The sequence below is a fragment of the Plectropomus leopardus genome, chromosome 4, assembly GCF_026936395.1.
Source record: "Plectropomus leopardus strain MGB_pleo_1.0 chromosome 4, ASM2693639v1, whole genome shotgun sequence".
Lineage (NCBI taxonomy): Eukaryota > Metazoa > Chordata > Actinopteri > Perciformes > Serranidae > Plectropomus > Plectropomus leopardus.
Window position 1 is genome coordinate 35,652,672 of NC_142179.1, and position 21,957 is coordinate 35,674,628.

Here is a 21,957-nt window from a genome sequence, read left to right on the forward strand (position 1 = left end):
AACCCAATGACCCACAAAAGCATTGTTGGTCCTCTCATATATGATCTGTCTGAACTATACTTTTAATTGCCATACATACTGTATATGTTTAAAATGATTTTACAGAATAATTCAAATTTTAAAGCTTTTCTTTTGTTTTGTTTTTTAACCTTCCTGTAGGCCAATAAAACTCCCAGGTTTCAAAGTGTGAACTACCTTCATTATTCCAGGGAGCAATGAATGAAAATAGGACCTATCTTAACTGTTATTCTGTTAAAACAGAGATTCTCAAACTGTGGGAGTTTGCAGGTGGGGTGTGGATGACCAGGGGAAAAATAAAGTTGAAAAATAGGATTTATGTTGGGAAAATATACAAACAAGACTTGGCTGACACTTTCATGCTGACCTTTGCTCGATAAGTCCTCCCTCAAATGCTGTATGGATACAAACCGGGTTCTTTTTGTTCAGTGCTGAAACAATTATTCTTAATAATTGATTTTAAAAAATGTGGGGTTGGGGGCAGCATGACAATTTTTTCAGATTCTTAATAAAGCAAGACAGAAAAGGATTTTAGAACTATTGTGTTAAGGTCAGTTAAAATCTTTTTTATTTAGAATTTTTATTTCTATTGTTTCCAAAACTACCAATTATGATTACAATCTGTGCATCATCTCTCGTGCACATTTTTAAAAGGAAGAAAAGAATTAAGTATCACCAGACTTACTGTAAACTCATTCCATGGTAAGATCTGAACAAACAAACTAATCTTGCTAAATATTGTGTTCGTATCCAACAGCTGATATATCATACTTCTCTGTGCCAAAGAGATCCATGATTCAGTTAATTACCAGTGAGCAAAACTGTTGTTTTGGGATTACTCAAAATAATTGCTTATTTCCTTGTTTAGTTTTAAAATGTGTTATTCTAAATTGTGCTGATGCAACAACTGAAATGACACCTTTTGAAAAGTGTTTTCAGATCAAACAACCTGTGCTACAGTTTGTTTATGGTGTTAAAGCAAAGGAGATGAACTGCATGACTTTTTGAGAGGAGATACAGGATTTCAGCAGGATTTAAAAGCTTGACTACTATTAATCCACCTGCTTATCATGAGAAATGACAGCAGAGTTCTCCCAAGATATCTGTATGAGTGATAGAGATTATTATGCTAGACATATGGCATGGGAACATATGTCTGGGTCAGCATGAGTGCTGGAAGAAAGTCAGTCTGTTCTTCTACCTTCTTCCTGTAGTGCTCCTAATGGCCTTATTAAAAGACAACAAAAATAACCAATTAGAGCTGAGAAGTCTCTAACGCAGCTGTCACTCATGTCAATCACAGGGCGTGAACTGTGGTCAAAATGTCAAACTGGGCATCGCTGATCAAATATCAATCAAGATTTGGTTCCTGCATTACCTATTTCTCACCTTAAAAGTTTTCAGAAACATTCTAGTGTACTGTTCAGACGTAAACTAAAGATTGTTTGTGACCGACTGGCATGTTTGAAACAGTCAAGCACAAATTTTCTTATTTTACAACTAAACAGTACACTTAAACATGGTTCTGAAAACACTGCTGGTAAGAAATAGGCATTGACTCATATTTCATCAGCGCTGCCTAGTTTGACTGTTTGACCAGAGTTCATGAGCAGCAATTGACATGATTGACAGCTGTGTTCAAGACTCCTCTGCACCGACTGAGTGATTTCTATGAGCTATGGTAGATTGCAAATAGCAAATGTCATTAAAAGCACAAGGAGTTTAAGTAGGAGCCAGATTTCTGTCAATAACCTAGGAAGAAGGCAATGAGCAACGAAAGAAAAAATTACCAAAACATATGCCAAAAATCCCTGCATGAAATGAAGAAAACTCCTACCCTCTGTCTGTCTGTCCATTTACATCCTTTTTTCCCCTAGATGGGTTGCCCAATCTGACTGACGAAGCCCTTTGTCTCTTTCACTCATTGCCTGTGCCTGTTTTGTATAAAAATAAAAGTCACAAATAACGTTGACTTGCTTCTTCTTCTGCGAGTGGAGTCAATGAGTGAAAACGTGGACTGCGGCACTCTGACATTGCAACACACACACTGGTTGAAGGAGGAATTGCAGCTTGAATAACAGATATAAGTTCTTTCATTCTTTCACAGCAGTTACAAACCTTTGTTGTTACAAAGCAGATTTTTTTGTGTGCAAAAAGAGTGCACCAAAATATAGGTATGTGGTCTGCACAAGTTTGTGGCCCACACATCCCCTGAAGTCTGCACATAGCTCCAGTGTACATATAAGTTAAAAGTTCAAGAGAATTACCTGAAAATTAGGGGAAAAAATAAAACAAAAACAAAAATATATATTTTTAATTATATAAAATATATTTAAACAAAAAGCAAAAAAGTGAATGACTTGGAAAAAGGGCTTTTTAAAATCATTTTCTAAATCCACTAATTTCTTGCAGTTTGTGGAACATTTCATATCAAGTTGCTCAGTATCTTTTCCCCCATGTTTTTGAAAGAAATTACACCAGTATGCTCGGGGTTCAGAGCTTTAAATACTTGTAAAAGGCATCAGAATGTATCACAAGAAAAGTGATGCTGCTCCAGGTTTCAAAGGGTTAAAACTGATGGGCACAATTACTGTAAGACAAACTGACATGGAACGCCATAACTAACGCAAGATTTGCAAAGGCTCAACAGCATTTCTATGTCTTAAGTAAAATTAAAAGTTTTAATGTAGACAGCACCATGCTGACAATGTTTAACAAAAGCTTCATTGAAGGTGTGTTAACCTTTTGTATTCAGTGTTTGAGGGAAGCATTGTCTGTGCAAAATAAGAACTGGATAAGGTTGTTAAATTAGATATCAAGATAACTAGGGAACAAATGAGCAGCATTTCTTATCTGACAGACCAGTGCACACTGAATCTAGCACACAAGATCATAGCAGACCCACTGCACCCTGCCTTTGGTCTGAGTATTAACTCTTAACCTCAGGGCATAGGTACAGGGTGCCCAGCATGAGGACAAAATGAGGCATTTATTGTTTATACCACAGAGCTTTCAGCTGCTTAATAGGCTCTGATAATACAGCATGAACTCAGCACCATGCACTTTATTGAACATTACGTTCATGTAATCATGCGATGTGTTAATGATGTTTTAATTATTTGTTTTATGTTATTATGTGCTGTACAGTATGGATGCTGATGTCTTTTGTCGTTAGTGTTTTGATGCTCTCAGTGTAGGACAAATTCCCTTAGGGGCAATAAAGGTTTCATTTATTTGTTCATCCAACTTAATAGCCTCACAAACACATAGTACACTGGGCCACCATCCTGTTTGTAGCCATTTGTCATCATTACAGATATACTATGAGGTCCTGTTGCAATGTAAACATTGGAGTAAAATAAAGTCCTTCTCTATGATGCAGGTTTATGGAATTAATATTAAATAACCCTGCGAAAAAAAACTAAGCAACCCTCAGGATCAGTGTGAGTATCTTCTCATCTGATTACAGTTTCTTTCTGATAACTTTAAAGACATACAAATCTTACCTTGTCACCTTTAAAGCCATTGTAGCCTTCTCTCCCAGCACATCCCTGCAACAACAACAAGGCATTGAGCTATCTTTACTACATGTGTACATCTTATTGGCAACAACTGGTAGGCCTGCTGTCTGGCATCATGCGTAGCATGATGATCCTACAGAGAAAGGGTCACTGTGATCCCTCTAAGACCTTATTAATGCAATATGCTTTAAAAGCAATCTCCCTACCCTGCAATTTAAAAAGTTGAATAAAAACCAGTATGAGTCAATTTCACGTGGGCTGATGCAACCACACTGTTTGTACAGAGTAACCATAACCTCCACTTACAGCCAAAATACTCGCCCATCAAAGAGAGGTAATTTGGGATATTACATAAGCCACTCTGCGGAAACTTGCTGCATTGAAAAAAGAAACAGTTTGTACCGCTGCTTATATTTTGGGACCAGCAGAGACAAAAGCTATATCTGTGCTGGAGGTTTTCTCAAGTGAACATGGAGGTTTCCTTAAAGAGAGGGCCCCAAAGTGATGTGTGGAGCCTCTCAAAAGTTTAGAAAAAAGGTAACACTGCATCTGCATAAAAACAACCATCTGAGGATTAGGAGTTATACACTGGAACATCCTGGCAGTGTTAGCATGCTGGCAAACAACGTAACTGTGTTCATCCTAAAAAGATACTTACTCCTCTTCCCTGTGGTCCGATTGGACCAGAAGGACCTTTGTGGATTCGGTAGATTCTGTGGTCAGATCCATAGATGATGTTCCCTGTTCCATCAGCATCTACAGGTGTCCATGACTCCATGTGCAGACGACTGGACTGCTGTGCGTCCTTACTGTTTCTCAAAAGGGGGTAATGGATGTTTGTTTGCCGGTGTCCTTTTGACATCACTGATGGAATCATGTTCTCGTCCATCAGTGAACTAACATTTTGAGATTTCTGCATGTGTGTCAGTGCATCAGGCAAGGTTACATCAGATTGAACAGGCAAGGCTGTGTCTGCTGCACTTTTTTGGATGATATTTCCATCTATCGTTTGGACGCTTGGAGAGGATTCACTGTCATGAGCTCTTCTGTTGTCACTGTTTGCAGCCAACATGATGTGAGGTTCATCAACAAGAACAAAGCCATGACTTTGGGCAGCTGCTTCTTGATGGCTGGAGTCTGCAGGGTCTCTCTCTAAAAGGTCATCCTGAGAGGAGAGACAGAAAAAAAGTTGCAATCACACAGTTGTGTCTTCCACAGCATTACAGGTGTAACTCTGAAAATTAGAAAGCTAAAGGGGGGTTGTCTGATAATCACATGCAGTAGTAGGCAGTAGGCTTAGGCAGTATCACAGTATTACGGTATACCAGGGTATTTATACATCCGGGAGGTATGTCTCTCAATACCATTATAACTACAAGCACTCCTCTCTCTGTTAAACGTATTGTTCGTAGTGCACAGCACACACCGCCAGAGCTCAGTCTCCCGTCTCTACTGGTGGAACAGGCAAAAGAGAGAGATGACTGGTTGCTCTGGAGGCTATGATCAAATGTTTTCAAAATTTGTGTCAGGTGCTTATGAAAAACAGGAATCAACAGGATAAACAGGAAGGAAATTCAGGCACTCCAAAAATGTGAAAAATGTGAGGATATTTATAGTCCCCAGAGAGTTATTACCCATATTATAGGCTTGCATTATCGATATTATAGTTTAAATATTCACATACCAGTGATAATTGTCTATTAGTGTATTTCTTTTCATTCATATTTTTGCACTCTTCACATACTCAGCATATTTTACATGCTTTTATTTTGAAATGTTTACATACTAGTGCTCATTGTTTACTATTACTGTATTTCTATTTGATATTTTACATACTTGTGCTGGTACTTATTTCTACTTGCTATAATTCTCTATGCTGGCATCAGAGCAACTATAAGGAACCATAACTTACCCCTGGGGATCAAAAGTGTTTCTGATTCTGATAACGTATGTTCTTAGTGAGCCACTTTCCTGTCACATCATATTTTGGCCAATAATGTTCACTTTTACACAAAAAAGATGTAGCGCAATGGACAGAATGCACTGAAATTTAATGAGCACATTCATGTCCTCCAGATGAAGAACTCCATTTTGGCTACTCCGTGATGCAAAAAGAGGAAGTTTGAACATACGATTTATGCTTATGTGATTGCCATTTAAAATCAAAACCTGAAATACGTATACTTTCGAAGCAGGTCACTAATACAAATCTGTAGCTGACAGACTTCAAAGCCCACCTGAACAAAGAAAGAAAAGAGTGATGTGCAGCTGAGTGGCATGAAGAGGAGGCAGAATACAGAGGTAGTGCGGGCACAAATTCCCCTTATTCAGCATCAGACAAAGCTCCTTTATCCTGGACAAGCTGCCATTGTTGCTGCAGCTCTGCCAGCCAGCAGACACTTGATCGCTCTGCACCTGAGCCTATTTGTCCAGGTAATCTTCCCCACGCTGGTCATCACTATCACTCTGACAGACTGGGACCACTGTCAAATTGAATCCTAAACCAACTGTAGCATAGAGATTATAACCACACCGAAGATGTGGCGATACCAAACGTCCAAAACTAAAAACAGTGTCTCTTTAAATATTTCAGAGTGACATCAGAATCCGATTTACTGCAAAGTAGGTTTCCATATGCAAGGAATAACAATAAACTAACAATAAAAAATATAAAACAACACTTAAAAAACTAGAAAGCCACAACCAGACACAATCAAGGTCCATGCTGATTTTTAAGCAACTGGATGCTTGTTTCTTACTTAACAAGAAGCTGAATTCTTAATTTTCTTTGATTTTTTTTTTTTAGATAAATTTTTTCTTTCTTTTTATTGCAAGTGTGTCTCTATGTATAATTCAGTGTTACATCTGTAAGTTCTGAGGGGTTTTTTGCTGGTCTGTGAACACTGCGCAGGCAGAACTCTTCACAACTTCTTTTTTTCCTCAGCATCCGTTTCGATCCGTTCAGAGTTGTCCAAATCAATGGATGAGAGGAGCAGCTGCTCCGAGTGAATTCAAAGTTTTAGACCCAGCAGAATTAATGGTTAAGTTTCATTTTCAATGCGCCTGACTTTTGGCTGCTCCATCTGTGCCCAGAGTGCGGTTAGTGTGATGCAATGAATAACTGAACATTAGATATATTCCAACAGCACTTATGAATGGTTCAGCTTTAAAAAAAAAATCTAGCTGTGGTCTATTTGTTTAGGAAACCCTGACATTTATACTGAATTCTTAAATTCCATTCAAGATCTGGAATGCATCCCATGTCGAGTAATAAAACTGTGCTACTAAGTGAAAAGTGTCAAAACTCACCCTGGAAAATGCAAAATTCTGACCAGGTGCACGAAGGCAAAAGCAGAGTTTGGACTCTTAACCCCTCCATTTTAAGACAACCACCTCACTACTACCAGCCCACCATTGTGTATCTACAAGCATGAAAATACCCAGGGACATGCGTAGAAGCTTTTAACACGATGGATTATGAATTGAATGAATTTCTGTTTACTTGAGTTGAATATATACCTTTAGTTTGTTTTTTGTATAAACTGGATATTTGAGAACAGTCACAGTTGATTGGGAATTTAAATTTGGGATTGATAAAGTAGCACAGGATATAGCCTGCCAACTTTTAAACCACATGTCAGACGAGATGGGCAAAAACAGGGTAGAAGCACACAAGCGAAATGAAACACAACTGCTAAATTGGTCAAATACAGTTAATTTTTTTTATTTTGCATTTGATTTGTTTGATAAACATTCCATTTGATGAAGTAAACATAAGGCTACATATTAAGCCTCACAGAAAGACCTAGAGACCTGAAAGCAAGCTGGGGAATTTATTTATATCAGCTTCTTTCCAAAGTCCTTCAGCTGGCAAGATGAAAGGGTTACCAGCAGAATGTGTGTGTGTGTGTGTGTGTGTGTGTGTGTGTGTGTGTGTGTGTGTGTGTGTGTGTGTGTGTGTGTGTGTGTGTGCATGCTATGCTTCCTCAACTGGCCAGGTGTCAAAGAAACATAGAAAGAAGGATTTTTTTATGTTTAGTAGATTTCGAAGACATCCTTACTAGGTCTGTCAAACAATTAATTTTTGAACATTTCCATAGTTAATCCTGATTAATCACAGTTTATATAGCATGTTTAAAATTACATTATTTTGCCTTTCAAAACATGTTAAGTCCATATTAGCAAGGTAAAGTAATTCTTACCAGTGTGTCTTGACTGCTAATCACATAAATGCAAAGAAATAGACTTTAAGATCTTAACTTTTAGCTTTATTTATTTCAAATCAGTACTGCTACTGTACTAGTGTAAAAAAACTGTCCCACAACCTCAAGAGTTCAGTCCACCAAGTCCATTTATTGTTTTCCTGACACCCCAATGCAGTGCAATCCCAGCCCAGTTTTAACCACTGAAAAAAAATACACCCCGGGTTTCGCCACAGATCCCACAAACAAATCCGGAAATTAAAATACAAAATAGTGTCTAAATCTCTTTTAACACAGCCATGCTCTATGTTTGCAGTTCAGTGACAGGAAATTATTCACAACTTATACACCTGGTAGTTGCTCACAGCACCATTAGTGTATGGTGTAAACTTTCAAAATGTCCCAAAACTGCATTTCAAACAGACTTTACATTACACACTGATGTGAGGGCAAAGCTGGCTCCACTGACCTACAGCAGCAGCAATTCTGAGAGACACTAGTCGTTTTTTCTTTGCAGGAGCATTTTGCTTTTGACTTGTCAACTGAACTATTTGAGAAATCTTCAAAGTAAAATAAGCTATCCAAAAGCACAGCACACGATGAAAATAATAATAAAAAAAAATGCATCAGACCTTAATCTCATTGCAATTAACGCAGTAACACTGACAGCCCTAATGGTGACATATATTTAAAGGGAACATTTGGCAACTTTTATGTAGATGTCCAATCAGTGTTGATCGTAAATGTTGTCAATTGAAGAAATAAATTCCTTTGTGTGTGCCATATTGACCAAGAAAGCTGAGCCATGCTGTGTCATGCAAAGCCATGCCGGCAGTGCCTACATGTGCCAGAATGCATTGCGTATTAGCTTCTAACACCTATAACTACAACATAGGGTGAATTCAGAAACCTGCACTCTGTCATACTCTAAACCCTTTGTTAATTCTGAGCGCCATTAGAATGTACTGTTTGGTTATCCGGGGCAGCATTCAGAGTGTATTCTGGGACTCTGTCCGGGTGGACTCAGCAGCAGAGTGCCAAATGGAGTGAATGTGTGATTAACTACACCGTTCGTTTCATGTAGAAACAGAGCACTCTGTTTCTTTGAACAACAGCTTTGTCATTTTAGTGAAGAGCGTCAGATTAGATTTACGGATGTAACCGTAGTATAGCCAAGGTCTATAAGTAGCACCTATACTTTTACAGGAAATAAAATGAAGGGTGTAGTCTGAACTAACATAAACTAAGATGACAACACTGTTATTTTTTACATTGTAAATGCTAGCACATTACTGCCTTACATTACTTTTCACTTAAATTACACAAAGCATTTTGCAAAGAGGCAACTCAACAAAATGTTTCTGTGTAAAAACACCTCATTCTCAGGCACAAAAATGTAACAAGTCTTAGTTTTAGGCAATGATACACCAATAAAACCTAGTTATTAATATTATATTTCCAATTTGTCCCCTAAATCTGACACAGTGGTCCTTTAAGTGCCATAAAGACTGTGTTACAAATAGGAGCTGTGGAGTTTCAAACATGTGGGCATTTACCTGGTAGGGAGGGTCTGATAAAAGGTACTACTAAAAGCACATTGAAATGCAGTCATTGCATTACGGGAAATGTAGGATCCAGCTTTCCAGGAATTTGACCCATAACAGGAGCTAAATATCAGGATATATTGGTCTTTGCTTCATCGGGTTTTATCATTCATTGTTAAATTTGTTTCTTTCAAGACCCCCAAACTTTATGTAACTAGAATACTAAATCACTGAAGTATCCTTTAGTGTTCTTTAAACAAACTCTGGTGTGCATGCTTGTTTGTTTGGTTCATTTATGCTGATGTGAAAGTTGTCAGTCTAACTCTGGTGTGGCCAAGCAACAAGACTAAAAACCACCTGTGTGTGTGCTATCCTTCTCCCTATATTTTCGCAGTTCCTTATTATAAAGTGACTAAAACATATTGATTCTATGGTGCAATGTCACCAAAACTTTCCAGTGACAACGTTACCTGTCAGTTCATATGACAAGGCTTGAAATAGCATAACCACAGCAGTGCATGTGAAATTGAACCCTTTTGGCTTGGCATGACTTTTCTTGCAGCCAAATGCCTTCTAAAAGTATTTAAATCTTTGAACACAGCAAACTGGCTTGATTTCCTTCAAAAACATGGGAAAAAAGACAATGAGCAACTTGGCAAGAAATTAGCAAATTTAGGAAAATATTAAAAAAAAAACAAAAAAAAAAAAACCTATAGCTTAAGGAAAATAAAACAGGGAAAATTCCAGAGATTTGTATTTCTTATTATCATATATATTCAAAATTATTTTACAGAAAAATTCTAATTTAAAAATTCTAACTTTTTTTAGTTGTTTTTTTTTTTTATCTGTTTGCATGTTTCTTTTCGTCTTTTTTTTCTTACTTAATTTTCTTGTACTCTACTAATTTCTTCCTAAGTTGCTCATTGCCTTCTTCCCATGTTTTTGAAAGAAATTAGGCCAATATTCAAAGGTTTAAAAGGGTTAAACTGTGCACATGATTCTTAGCTCTACATGCACCGGTACATGTAACAAGGTACAAAAAATACGTTGTGCAGGCCTGCAAACTCTCACCCATTGACTGTGCAACTAAAGCAATTAGCACTTTGCTTGCAATTGGTCGGACAGGTGTTTGGGCGTGAACTCCATCACAGCATAGATTGCTACTGTGCGGACTCTGGCTATAGCACAAAATGACAGGGGCGATATATGAGATATTTTAGCTTTACTTTTGCAAAGTAGCTGTAGGTGGGGATGCATCGTCCATCTTTATAAACACTCCATGGTCTGGACTGAATGAACTGAACTACAGGTGTGACAGCAACTGCAAATCCCAACTTGTCTTAATGATAAACTGGTAGCATTGACACATTCTGGTAAATCATGGTTTCAGTAATCAGGTAAGTAACTTGCAAGTAAGACATTTGTCCAATTGTAAAAACTGAAAAAAAAAAAAAGAAGAAAAATCCAGTCTAATGAACCAAAGATTCTTCACCTGACAGCCATACACTGACTGATAGTGATGAGTGGAGCATATACAGAAAAGTTGAAATTAAGATAAAGCTTGTAGGCGGTATGAGCAACAATAAATCAAGTCCTATATCTTTGGGTGAGGAAATGTTCTCTGCTGAACCAGCTGGGCAAACAAATCCCATTATCTGGGGCTATACATAACAAGCAGGGTGGTTTTACGGAAACACCATGTTGAGGATTTTGCAGGAGGAGGGCTGTGAAAGAAGATGTGTGTACACAGCACAAAGAGAGGTCGGCAGAGAGGCCAAGAGGCTCTAGAGCAGCATCTGAGGTCTACAAGTTGCCCTCACATTGTTGTTTTGCTTGGACCGAGAATTTCCGGCAACAAGTTTCCACTTTAGCTAACATGCTCTTGCTCTGTGCATGCTGTTTAAGAACATCAGAGAACATATGATCAGAGACAAAGAAAAGCAATTGCACATATGTGCTGGCGGAGAGCGACGTGCTTCATATGGATCGATTTATTCAGGGCTCAATGAATAAAGGGTGCTTACTACTGGCTAGAGCATCAAAGAACCGTTACAAAATGGCTAAATTAACTCCCACATGTCAAGTACAAGAATGTCATTTTATATACATCTGATCCAGTGCAACGATCAGAGCATGAAACCTAGGAAACACATGTCAAAGGAAAGATGCTGTATGTTCACTGAATGTCACTTCCAGACTCATTCATACTAGCTCAACCAGCACCCCTTTCTGATCTGTTAACACTGACATTCTGACCCCTCCCTCACGGTACATACCATATCTGTCTGTTGCCCATCCACAGTCAGCCCCATGTGGAGAGGGTCCAGCAGCCAAAGGCAGCCCAGCACGCAGGTTAACACAATCCACATGTCTACAGCATGTCCTCACTCACTGCAGCTGTGCAAGAGTCAAGTCGAGTCCAGAGCCCATATGCAGTCTGGTCCTGTCAGAGCAGGAGCTGCAGGCTTTTCCCCTCCTCCAAAGGTCCCTCATAGAGCCAACAGAGACACACCCAGGACTCCGCTGTCACACACACTGCTACTATACACCAAAGTATTCCCTTAGATGGGTGGATGCTTATCTCCTGCACAAAGGAGAAACCCTGCTGCTGTCACATCAAAGCCTCATCCCACACTCTTAGCTCTATAAGTAAAAGTATTTTAAAACATCTTTCCTCACCGGGATCTTTCCATGTATGTTAAAATCAAATCATCCGTAACCCGCTGCAGGATCAAAAGGTGGACAGAATGAGAGGGAGCTTGGACAGAATACCACCATACCAAGATTTCTAATACAAGAGTGTACTCATTAACCTTTCAGAAAATTTGGGGTCCTTTAATTAACATTCTGTGTGTCTTTAACTGACCTCAGTGATGCAACTCTGCCTGGACCAAGAAAAAGAGAGAGATGACTGGTTGCTCTAGAGGGCTATAATCAAATGTAGGTAGAAAAACTTGTGTCAAGTGCTCATGGGAAACGGGAACCAACTGGATAAGCAGGAAGGAAATTCAAGCACTCCAAAAATGTGAAAAAATGAAATTCCTTCAACTTTTATGTTGGTTTTGTTAAACAGTCTCTCATATTCATATAAATGACAGAAAATGGAGAAACATTCAAGGGTGGGGGAGTTGATGCTGTACAACTTATTGTTTTTCTTTCCCAACTCTGATCATTTCTGTCCCATTCGTGAGTTTATACACGTACATTTGTATCTCCAAATACCTCTTAGTATTAGTGCAGTCTCTCTGTATATAGTATATTTATGGAATAGCATCCTTATAGTTAATTTCTTGTTTCTTCTTTTTTGTTTCACTTCTTCTCTTTTTTTTTGAGTATTAAGTATCTTTGTACTTTTACTTTCTTTTAAAAATAATATTTTCGAATGCATGAATGGAAACCTGACACATTTTTTGGAGCTGCACTGTAATTTGAGCATCTGTTAATAAAAACATACATACACACATAAAAAAATACATCTTGTCGGCTGGATACGTAAATTGCTGTCATGTCATATGAAATGTCAAAAACATTAAATACATGCATTATCAACAACATTAAAGTCATTGTGATGCATGAAACAAATACGAAGACCTAAAATCACCACCTTGCAGTTCTTTGCCTCTGCATACCATTCAAGTTGCACATGCCTCACAGACATATTCTCAGCGGCTGCACAGAAGATCTTTGCAGTCAGCTAGGGCTGTGCAATTAATCAAATTTTGATTTCAATTTTAATTTCAGCCCCCAACAATAACAAAAACAATGTAATCCAGAAAAAACAATTATTTTTCCACATTCTTTTTTTTGCAAGTGTACCCTTTTTTGTCTTGTGGCCTGAATGCCACACACATGCACATTTTCGCCCCATCTTCGCTCAGCCTGAGTTCAACACTTGCAGTCGATACTACCAGTGAGAAGAAGAAGAAGAGGAGCAACAGCGTTTGGTGAGCAAATAAGGCAGAACAAATTCTGTTGTGTGAGAACACTTTGAATACGAAGCATCCAATGTGCAGAAAAAAAGAATAAAATGAAAGATGCAAGACATGGGGGTACAACATGGTAACATGCAAATCTTTTTAAACAACTTAAGTTTAAAAACAAAGTGGCCTATGACTAAATAATAAAAAATAAATGGAGAAAAGGACAACCACAAAGTCAATGAGTGATGGTGATAAATAATCGTGATTTGAATATTGACCAAAATAATCATGATAATGATTTTTGCCATAATCGAACAGGCCTAAAATCAAGGTGGGCATCCAAGATTAGTGTCACCAATTCAGTATGTATTCACCAAATGTCTCCCATTCTTTTCTTGATTTATGATGTTGAGTAACGACCAGAAAAGTGCTCTGGCAGAACCTCATGATGTTACAGTAAAGCTGACCTTTGACATTTTAGATATAAATGTCATCACATCATTTTATCCTATTTGAAAAATGTGAGAAGTTTTTACATAATTGTATATGATTTTTTAAAATTATGGCCAGAAACATGTTTTGTGAGGTCAAAGTGACCTTTGACCACCAAATCTAATCAGGTCATCGTTGAGTCCAAGTGAACACACAGTATGTGCCAAATTTAAAGAAATGCCTTCAAAGTGTTCTTGTGATATTGGGTTCACGAGAATGGGACAGACGAACAGATGGACAACCTGTAAACTTAATGCCTCCAGCCGTGGCTATTGCCAGCACGGAGCTGTAAAAACACAAGTGTCTGACCACAATGCGCAAACTCACATTGTATTTATATTTTTATACAACAGGTTTAGTCTTAATTCTGCACATCCTACTCTTGAATTGCCCCCAAATGAGTTCATGACAGTATTGTGTACCGCAGACTATGATCTGATTCAAAGTTCAGTGAGTAAGATTAGGGAGGATATATCAGCAGAAATGGAATATAATAGTCCAGGTCATCTGATATTGAGTTTCTGCAGATACCAAGTCCTGAGATACTTGTATTAACCTGGACAATACAGCTGCACAATGTACACATCAAATACTTTAAAGTCATTATCAATCCAGTGAATATGCTTGACAGTTCAATAGCTTTGCAATGCAATACAAGAACAAATGTCTGAATCCAAACAGTTCCTAAGTTTGTTTGGTTTTTTTTTATTTTATGTTTACAATGGACACAAACTAAAAATAATTTTATATGGCTCTTATCATAACACCACTTGGTGCAACATTTGTTTTGTTGTCGTTTCTTATTTTTATTAAATAACAAATTAAACAAGTTAAAATGTCTTTAGAAATTGCTCTCAATTCCACTTAACGCAGCATTGTCATAATGAGTAATACAATAACAATTCCACTTCAAAGTTGTGTTATATCTGACCTTAGCATTCCCAGTTAATTCAAGTAAAAATCAGTCACAATTCCCCTCATTACAGCATTATAGTAAAACTAGTTCACCAAAATTGACAATAAAAAATTCAACCCCACTTATTGTGGTGTAGCAGCTTCAGTTGAACATTAATAAAAACAGTTTCTAAGAATTGGAGAAGCAGCATTATAATAAAACCTGAATATCTGCTGCAAATCGGGCTCTCTGTTTATGACACCTCTTTGAATATAATTCTTATAACTATGTTTTCTTAAGTGTATAATCTCTTGAGACCTAAATTCTGTGTGTTTTCGTTGCTTTAAAATAAGCCATTATTAGAAACATACAGAGCAGGTCCTCTTCCATAGAGTCTGCCATGTTGGTTCTACAGTTGCCCAGAGTGGACAAACCCTGAACACTGAACCAATCAGAGCCATTTGGGCCAATCATGCTGGCACCATTGACCCCTGCTAGACATTTAGGTGCAAGAAAAGCTCAATTTCAGCATTGTTATAGGTTTTTGGACATTAATAGGAGGAGCATATGTTTACAATGACATGGACTTTCAGTATGATCAGATGAGCTCAGATACTGTTACTTGGATTATCCTGCATTCACTGGTGATGAAAAGTGGAATGACTTGGTAGCATGAAAACTGTTCAGGTGTTGAGTTTGGCACAATCTGTTATTTGAAGTAGGAAGTTTTTGGGGGTTTGGGCATGGCTGGCATTCAGTCATAGGAGAGAGAGAGTCTGGAGATGGCTAGAGAGAGCAGTGCCAAGTGAGATGATTGGCACAGTTGGTTGTTTAATCATACTCTCCCTTTAAACGCAGCACCATGCTGGACCTTCGATGACTGCCAGACACACACCAAGGACACGCCGGCCTGTCTGGGATCGTTTGCTGAATGACTGAGAATACTGTCTGCTGAACTCTGTTGGAGGTTTTGGAGCAACTGAAGCGGGAGAGGACAGGCAACCAGAGGCGCAGAATGACGTTTAATGTTGTTGTTGTGTACAAATGTAACATATCAGAGGTTTGCAGAAATGTACAATACAAACATTTTTTCTGGCGATCGGGTTGCACATTCACATATATCACCCTCTCCTTGGAAATAAAACAGCTCTTTTCCTTTACCAGTTGGTGGTGTTTTTCTTTCTTATTTTACCTGAATGTTGCACAAGATGAAATGTCACTATCTGTGACAATGTTTTGTTATGGTTGACAATAAAATGTATGTGTGAGTGAGGTTGGTGTTACTGAAAAAAAATGGTCAATTTAGTGTGAAACAGGCCTCTGCAGCTTAAAGGTTTACGACTTTTTAAGTCTTTTGAATGCCAATCAGAATGAAATTTAACAACCAGATTTATAATAGCTAAAGTAGAGGAAAAAAAAGAAAAAGCAGATACACCACCACACTGTTGTATTCCTCCACGCACCAGTGAAGTTGCACTTACACTTTATATCCATGTCTGTGAACACATCGATGCTTCACACACAGAGGATCTCTACAATCTCTGTACTGTTTCAAGGTGGTTTTTGAGGGTCCTTGAGTTATGGCCAAATACATGTTGTATTAGTTCACTGTGACCTTGACCTTTGACCACCAGGTTCTACTAAGCTCATTCTTGAGTTCAAGTGAATGTTTTTGCCAAATTTGAGGAACCTCCCTCAAGGTATTCATAAGATATCGCCTTCATGGGAGTAAAACAAATGTGAGGTCACTGTGACTCTGACTTTTGACCATCAAGATTTAATCAGTTTATCTTTAAGTCTGCTCAAACGTTTGTGCCAAATTTTAAGTAATTCCGTTATGGTATTCTTGAGATATTGTGTTCACAAGAAAGAGAAATACAAGGTCACAGTGATCTTGACCTTTGACCACCAAAATCAAATAAGTTCATCCTTGAGTCCAAGTGGACGTTTGTGCTAAATTTAAAAAAAATCCTTCAAGGCATTTTGGAGATATCTCATTCACAAGAATAGGCCAGATGTACGTCCATATGTACACAGGTATGGACAAATGTATGTACGAACACTGATTAAAGATTGAATTAGCTAAATGAATTCACTCCCTTTCAAGACCTTTTAATGATCTCATTGAACCCTGTGCAAAGTACTATTTCACTTGCTCTCAGCCTTCCAAGTAACACTGGAGAAAAGACTCCATCCTTTACTCAAAGTAATTTTTCTCATCCCTCTCCACTCCCTCCCTGATTTCCCAGATGTAAGCCTTACTGAAGTCGTACTGTATGCTTTCAGCAAGTTCCACCACATTAAATGGAGGCTTTATATTGCGTTGAAGTCCCTCAACAAATAAACGTCTTTAAGTCTCATCACAAATATACACAGTCTAATCATGACAGAGCCACTAGCTCTATAGGAGAACTCTGTCAACACCAGCATTGCTAAGTCCAATACGTATAACATCTGGTTTCTATTACAACACAGGCCTCGGACATGATCTCAGGGAAGGTTTACGTCCAGTGTGAAAAGAGCGCAGGCTCAACCGCTGCTTACATATATGTATTGGAAACGTGGTCACAGTGTTTCTTTTCTCACACACTTGGTATTCAGCTGAAGCTGGTTTCACCTAATTACAGGCCACAGAGTAGGATCTGAGATCTAACTGGACTGAGGTCTGAGATGATAAATAGGCACTGCCAATTGAAGAGAGCACAGACATCTGGGATATGGTACCTCATACCTCTGTACATATGCTGATATGCACTATATTTGTTTTGGGTTTTTTATCTTTCTGCTTGGCATTTCTTGGACTACCTTCACAACAGAGGTCTTCATGATTCACTCTGAATGATGACTGTTTCTGTGTAGTATAAAATGTAACCCTCATCTCATTCCTACTGTGCAGTGACTGATGGCAATTTTAAAAAGACATCAATACCAATACACTTTTTTTTTAAACTTTTGTTGTTTGCAATAGTGAAGTTTATATAAAAACTTCATTTGCCCTCACTATGTCAAAAATACTGACGACTTTCATTAGTGAATGATACTAAACTTACAAGCTGAGCAAAAACTTTGAAAGCATGAACACCATATGCATAAACACCATTCCCTTTTACCCACTGGATATGGCGACTCAATCTGACAAATAAAGGCCTGTCTCAATTAGAAGCTCATACTGATTACCATGCAGTTCATTTTTATAAAAGTTCTGTGGATGTAAAAAACTGTTGGTTTTTTTTGCTACCTGCTGAAGATAATCTTAGTTAGCTGCTTAGATCATGAATACAATATGTATGTGTTTAATATGATTTTATTATAAATATGGACATGGTACACACATGGTTAGCTTGGTAAGATCCTCTAAAATTCAATCATTCATTTAATTTTACTGAAACCATGAGCACCAAAGAAGATGGTATTATACTGCATAGGAAACAAGAGAAATCCTGCTTTGTATTTTTTTTTTTTTTTTTACTTTCTCTCTTATTTTTGTTACATTGTAATTTTTTGGCAAATTTTCAGGTAATTTTCTTGTACTATTCAACGATTTTTTGACATTTCTGACATTTAAATTCTTCCTTTGTTGCTCATTACCTTATTCCGATGTATTTAAATAAAATAAAGCCAATTTCCCTATGTCTAAAAAGGTTAAAAAAAAAATAATTTGATTGCATTTCCATCTTTGCTGAGCAAGTTTTGTGTCAAAGGAAATAAAAGCCCATCCCATATAGATGCCTGTCCCAAATATAAGTCTGTTGAGTTTAGTGATTTAAGCAAATAATAGCCCAAGCTATTAATTGAAGTTTTATGATACACCATGTTCAAAATGGTGAGAATGGTGAGAATGACACATGAAAAGTCAGATACGTGAAAAGTCATTCTAATTTATCGCATGGGGACCATATCTCTGTACAAAATGTCATAGCAAAGATTCCTCACTACGGACCACAACCCACTCACCAGAATACATGTTTGCACAATTTTGCAAACCATGGACACATTACATTTGTTCATTTTAATGTAGCAAATACCTCGAAACTTTACATTTCAACACTGTGGTTAACTTGTGGTTAGATTTTGACACAAAAACCACTTGGTACTGGTGAGGAAAATATAATGTTTTCGCTTAAAATACTCGTCACGTGGTGCCACATTGTCAGCAGGTATCCTTCTGCGTCAGCTGTTTACGCTCCAGGATGCTATCATGTTGTCAACTAATGCACATGATGGGATGACACAGCCCGGTCCTTATGTTGACACAACAGCACATAGCAACCAACGTGACCACCAGGTTCTAACGATGGTTAGGATTAGGTAACAAAGTCAGGAAGGTTAGGTTGAAGCAAAAGAAGCACATGGTAAGGTGTAGAAAAAAACCACATCCACACAGGAAGTGAATTCGGAACTCCTGCACAAAAGTCATTTGTTTGTGGGACTCATCCACCTCCCCTTCCACTCGCCATATAAGCGTGCTCGCACTCCTTATATTTCATGGTTACTGTCTTCCAGTTTTTCATGCGCATGCAATCACATCACAGATATTGTCTGAGCTTGTTTTCATCTGACACCATCACGCTTATTCGCCAAAAGCACTGACAAAGCAGACATATTTGAAGAGTTTTAAGTGAGTAAGGCTGAAAGATCTATACAATCAGCACAGTTTCAAGATGAGAGTCACCAATTCAGTATCTGACCAAATGTCTCCTTTTCTATTCCTGAATTATGTAATTGAATGATGTCCAGAAAACATTATGATATCACAGTAAAGATGACCTTTGATCTTTCGGACATAAAATGTCATTACTTAATTTCATTGTGTGAAATTTTTTCATTAGTGTATAAATTATTGCATTACGGCTAAAAACATGTTTTGTGAGGTCACAGTGACCACCAAAATCTATTTAGTTCTTCCCTGAGTCTAAGTGGACATTTGTGCCAAATTTGAGGAAATTCCTTCCAGGCGTTCACAAAAATAGGATGGACAGACAGACAGGCAGACAGAGAAACCCAACACCTAATGGCTTTGGCCACAGCTGTCGCCGACTTAGAGGCAGACAAAAGGAGCTTGGACAATGTGAATGAAAGAGTTCTGATCAAAGACGTGTGAGACACAATCTGTAATTAATAACGCTCACTCAAAGGCGAGTTGGATATGAAACAGCTCATGGCTGTAAAATGCTACATCTGGAGGGCTGATGTCTGACACAGATTTGCCTTGAATCGGAGTGAATGGAGCCACTCTGACCTCATAGCTAAAAGTGTATTCTGCCTCTCCACCCAGCACATCACAAAGTTCAAGAACGTGTCGCTGTACTAACGGATATAAAACTGACTCAAAGAAAATGTATATAATAAATACTAACATTTACTGTAAATAGAAGAAATTGGCGCACAGTTCTATGTATTTTATTTTACTACAATATAATTATACATTTTCTTAACTGTGTATGTGGCTAAAGATTAGCCAGTTCACGTTTTTACTGTTTATTGCATGTTAGTGCCACCAACTGTCAATCAGTGTAACAGCATGACTTGTATGCACAACATTTCTAAATAACTGGCCTCTTCAGTCAGCAGTAAGGTCTGTTATGTCACACTAGTGTTTTTGCGTACTGGTCTATGTGCTTGTAGAATAAGAAATGCAAACAAAATGAGGAGTAACTTATTCAAATATTGCTCTAGTCCATAGTGAAACGTTTGCCTGCATTTGCAATGTGGGGGGTGGCTGGGGGTCTTATTAGTTAGTTATTAAACCCCCAAACCAATTTTTTTCAGTTGAAAAGCAATATACATGGGTAAAGGGCTGGACGATATGGCTTTAAAATAATATTGCAGTATTTCAAGGCTATATTGGGATACACAATATATATCTTGACTAATGTTAACTACTAAAAAGCAAAATTATTGTAGGAAGGGTTGCAACAGCCTTAAAGGTCAGAGAGTCCACCAGACCAAAAATGCAACAAAAAGAAAAAGAGCAAAAAAGCAAATGGAGCAACGTGCAGAGCCAATGCGCAGCACTGCACCTGGTGAGACAGAGGAGGAGCAGGGCTCGGAGTCATCCCACAGTGTCAAGACCCTCCAAGGTCCACAAGCTGCACCAAGCAGAACATCTGAACAATGCTGGGTCTTGCGGCCTGCTGCAAACTTGGCAAACTTGACTGTTGGCCCCAGTTTAACGAGGATGTATATTTGTACACTGTGGAGAACCCCCTTTTTCCCCAATTATTACCACTGCCATTATTTCAAAATTCAAGAATACTCTCCTTTAGATGAAGCATGTTTTAAAGGAAGTATGAGATGTAGTGAAGGCAAAAAATAGATCCGTGCAAGCAGATCTTTAATCATCCACTTTCTCCAGGCTGATTTTCCCAACCCACACCGCCATCTGAACCACTAACCTTTAGGCTCTCACCACCCTGAAAAGTACATCCTCTGTTGAGTGTGGAAAGTTGGCGAATATCATTCAAGGGTGGATAGTGGCAGCACTGAGGATGCAGCTAGAAGAGGGGGTAATGAATGAACACAGGGCCAAACCTTAATCCTCCCCAAGGGGCTGTTTATCAGAGCCAACACATCCTTCAGTCTCTGCACGTGCACACACACACACACACACACACACACACACACACACACACACACGACAAGCCGCTGTGATGTAGCGATACAAGCCTTGTCTCCATGCTCATAATGAAATACTGCCCTCTCTCATTAGGAAAAATAAGGTCAGAGCTGTTGGACAAACTAGAAATCAATAAAATGTGTTTAACTTTTGTTATAATTAATTCCCCAGAACACATTTGAAGCCATTCATTCGCTGTTTGCTCTATTAGTCACTCCTCACTTCTATGCCCTCACTGTGTTAAGATCATTATGCAGAAGCTTAATAGATGCACTGTAGGAGCACATGATGACGGCAAACACAGCACCACTTTCCCCACATGAACCATCACTCCCACAGGATTCCAGGATTTAAACCTAAATCAGTGTCTTTACAAAGTGAATGAAAACAGTCCATTCCATCATCAACTTGTCAGCAGTGCTGAGTTCCTTACTGTGGACTCACCAGATGTATGGACTCCTTATCTGTAGATCCTTTTGCACCGTTAGATGAGTCCTGGGGCCTGCTGCCAGAATGCATGTTCTAAATGAGCAAAGAGAGGAAAAAGCATGAATGTGAATGAAAGTCTCAGCATTTGGCTTTGTTGAATAAAATGTCACTGATATGTGGTAAATAAAAGTGTGTGTGCTTGAGCAGCTGTTATCTTAAGACAAACAATAGATTCAAGCAGCACCCTCCTGGGCTAAATTCAAGGTCTGGTACTACTGAAGTCACATACACCTGATTTGTCATCAGGCACTCTGCTGTAA

At 38.3% G+C, this 21,957-nt stretch overlaps 1 protein-coding gene across 2 annotated transcripts in view; it reads right to left on the minus strand.

The window, feature by feature from the left end:
• Positions 1-21,957, minus strand: part of LOC148189821 (uncharacterized) — a 56,821-nt gene that overhangs the window by 7,829 nt on the left and 27,035 nt on the right. For both annotated transcript variants that reach the window (XM_088076053.1, XM_088076052.1), the window contains exons 6-8: positions 21,653-21,730; positions 4,198-4,704; positions 3,525-3,569 (exon numbers count right to left, since the gene is read on the minus strand). In XM_088076053.1, the coding sequence (XP_087932179.1) occupies positions 3,525-3,569; positions 4,198-4,704; positions 21,653-21,730 (630 nt within the window). The remainder of the gene's footprint in view (positions 1-3,524; positions 3,570-4,197; positions 4,705-21,652; positions 21,731-21,957) is intronic.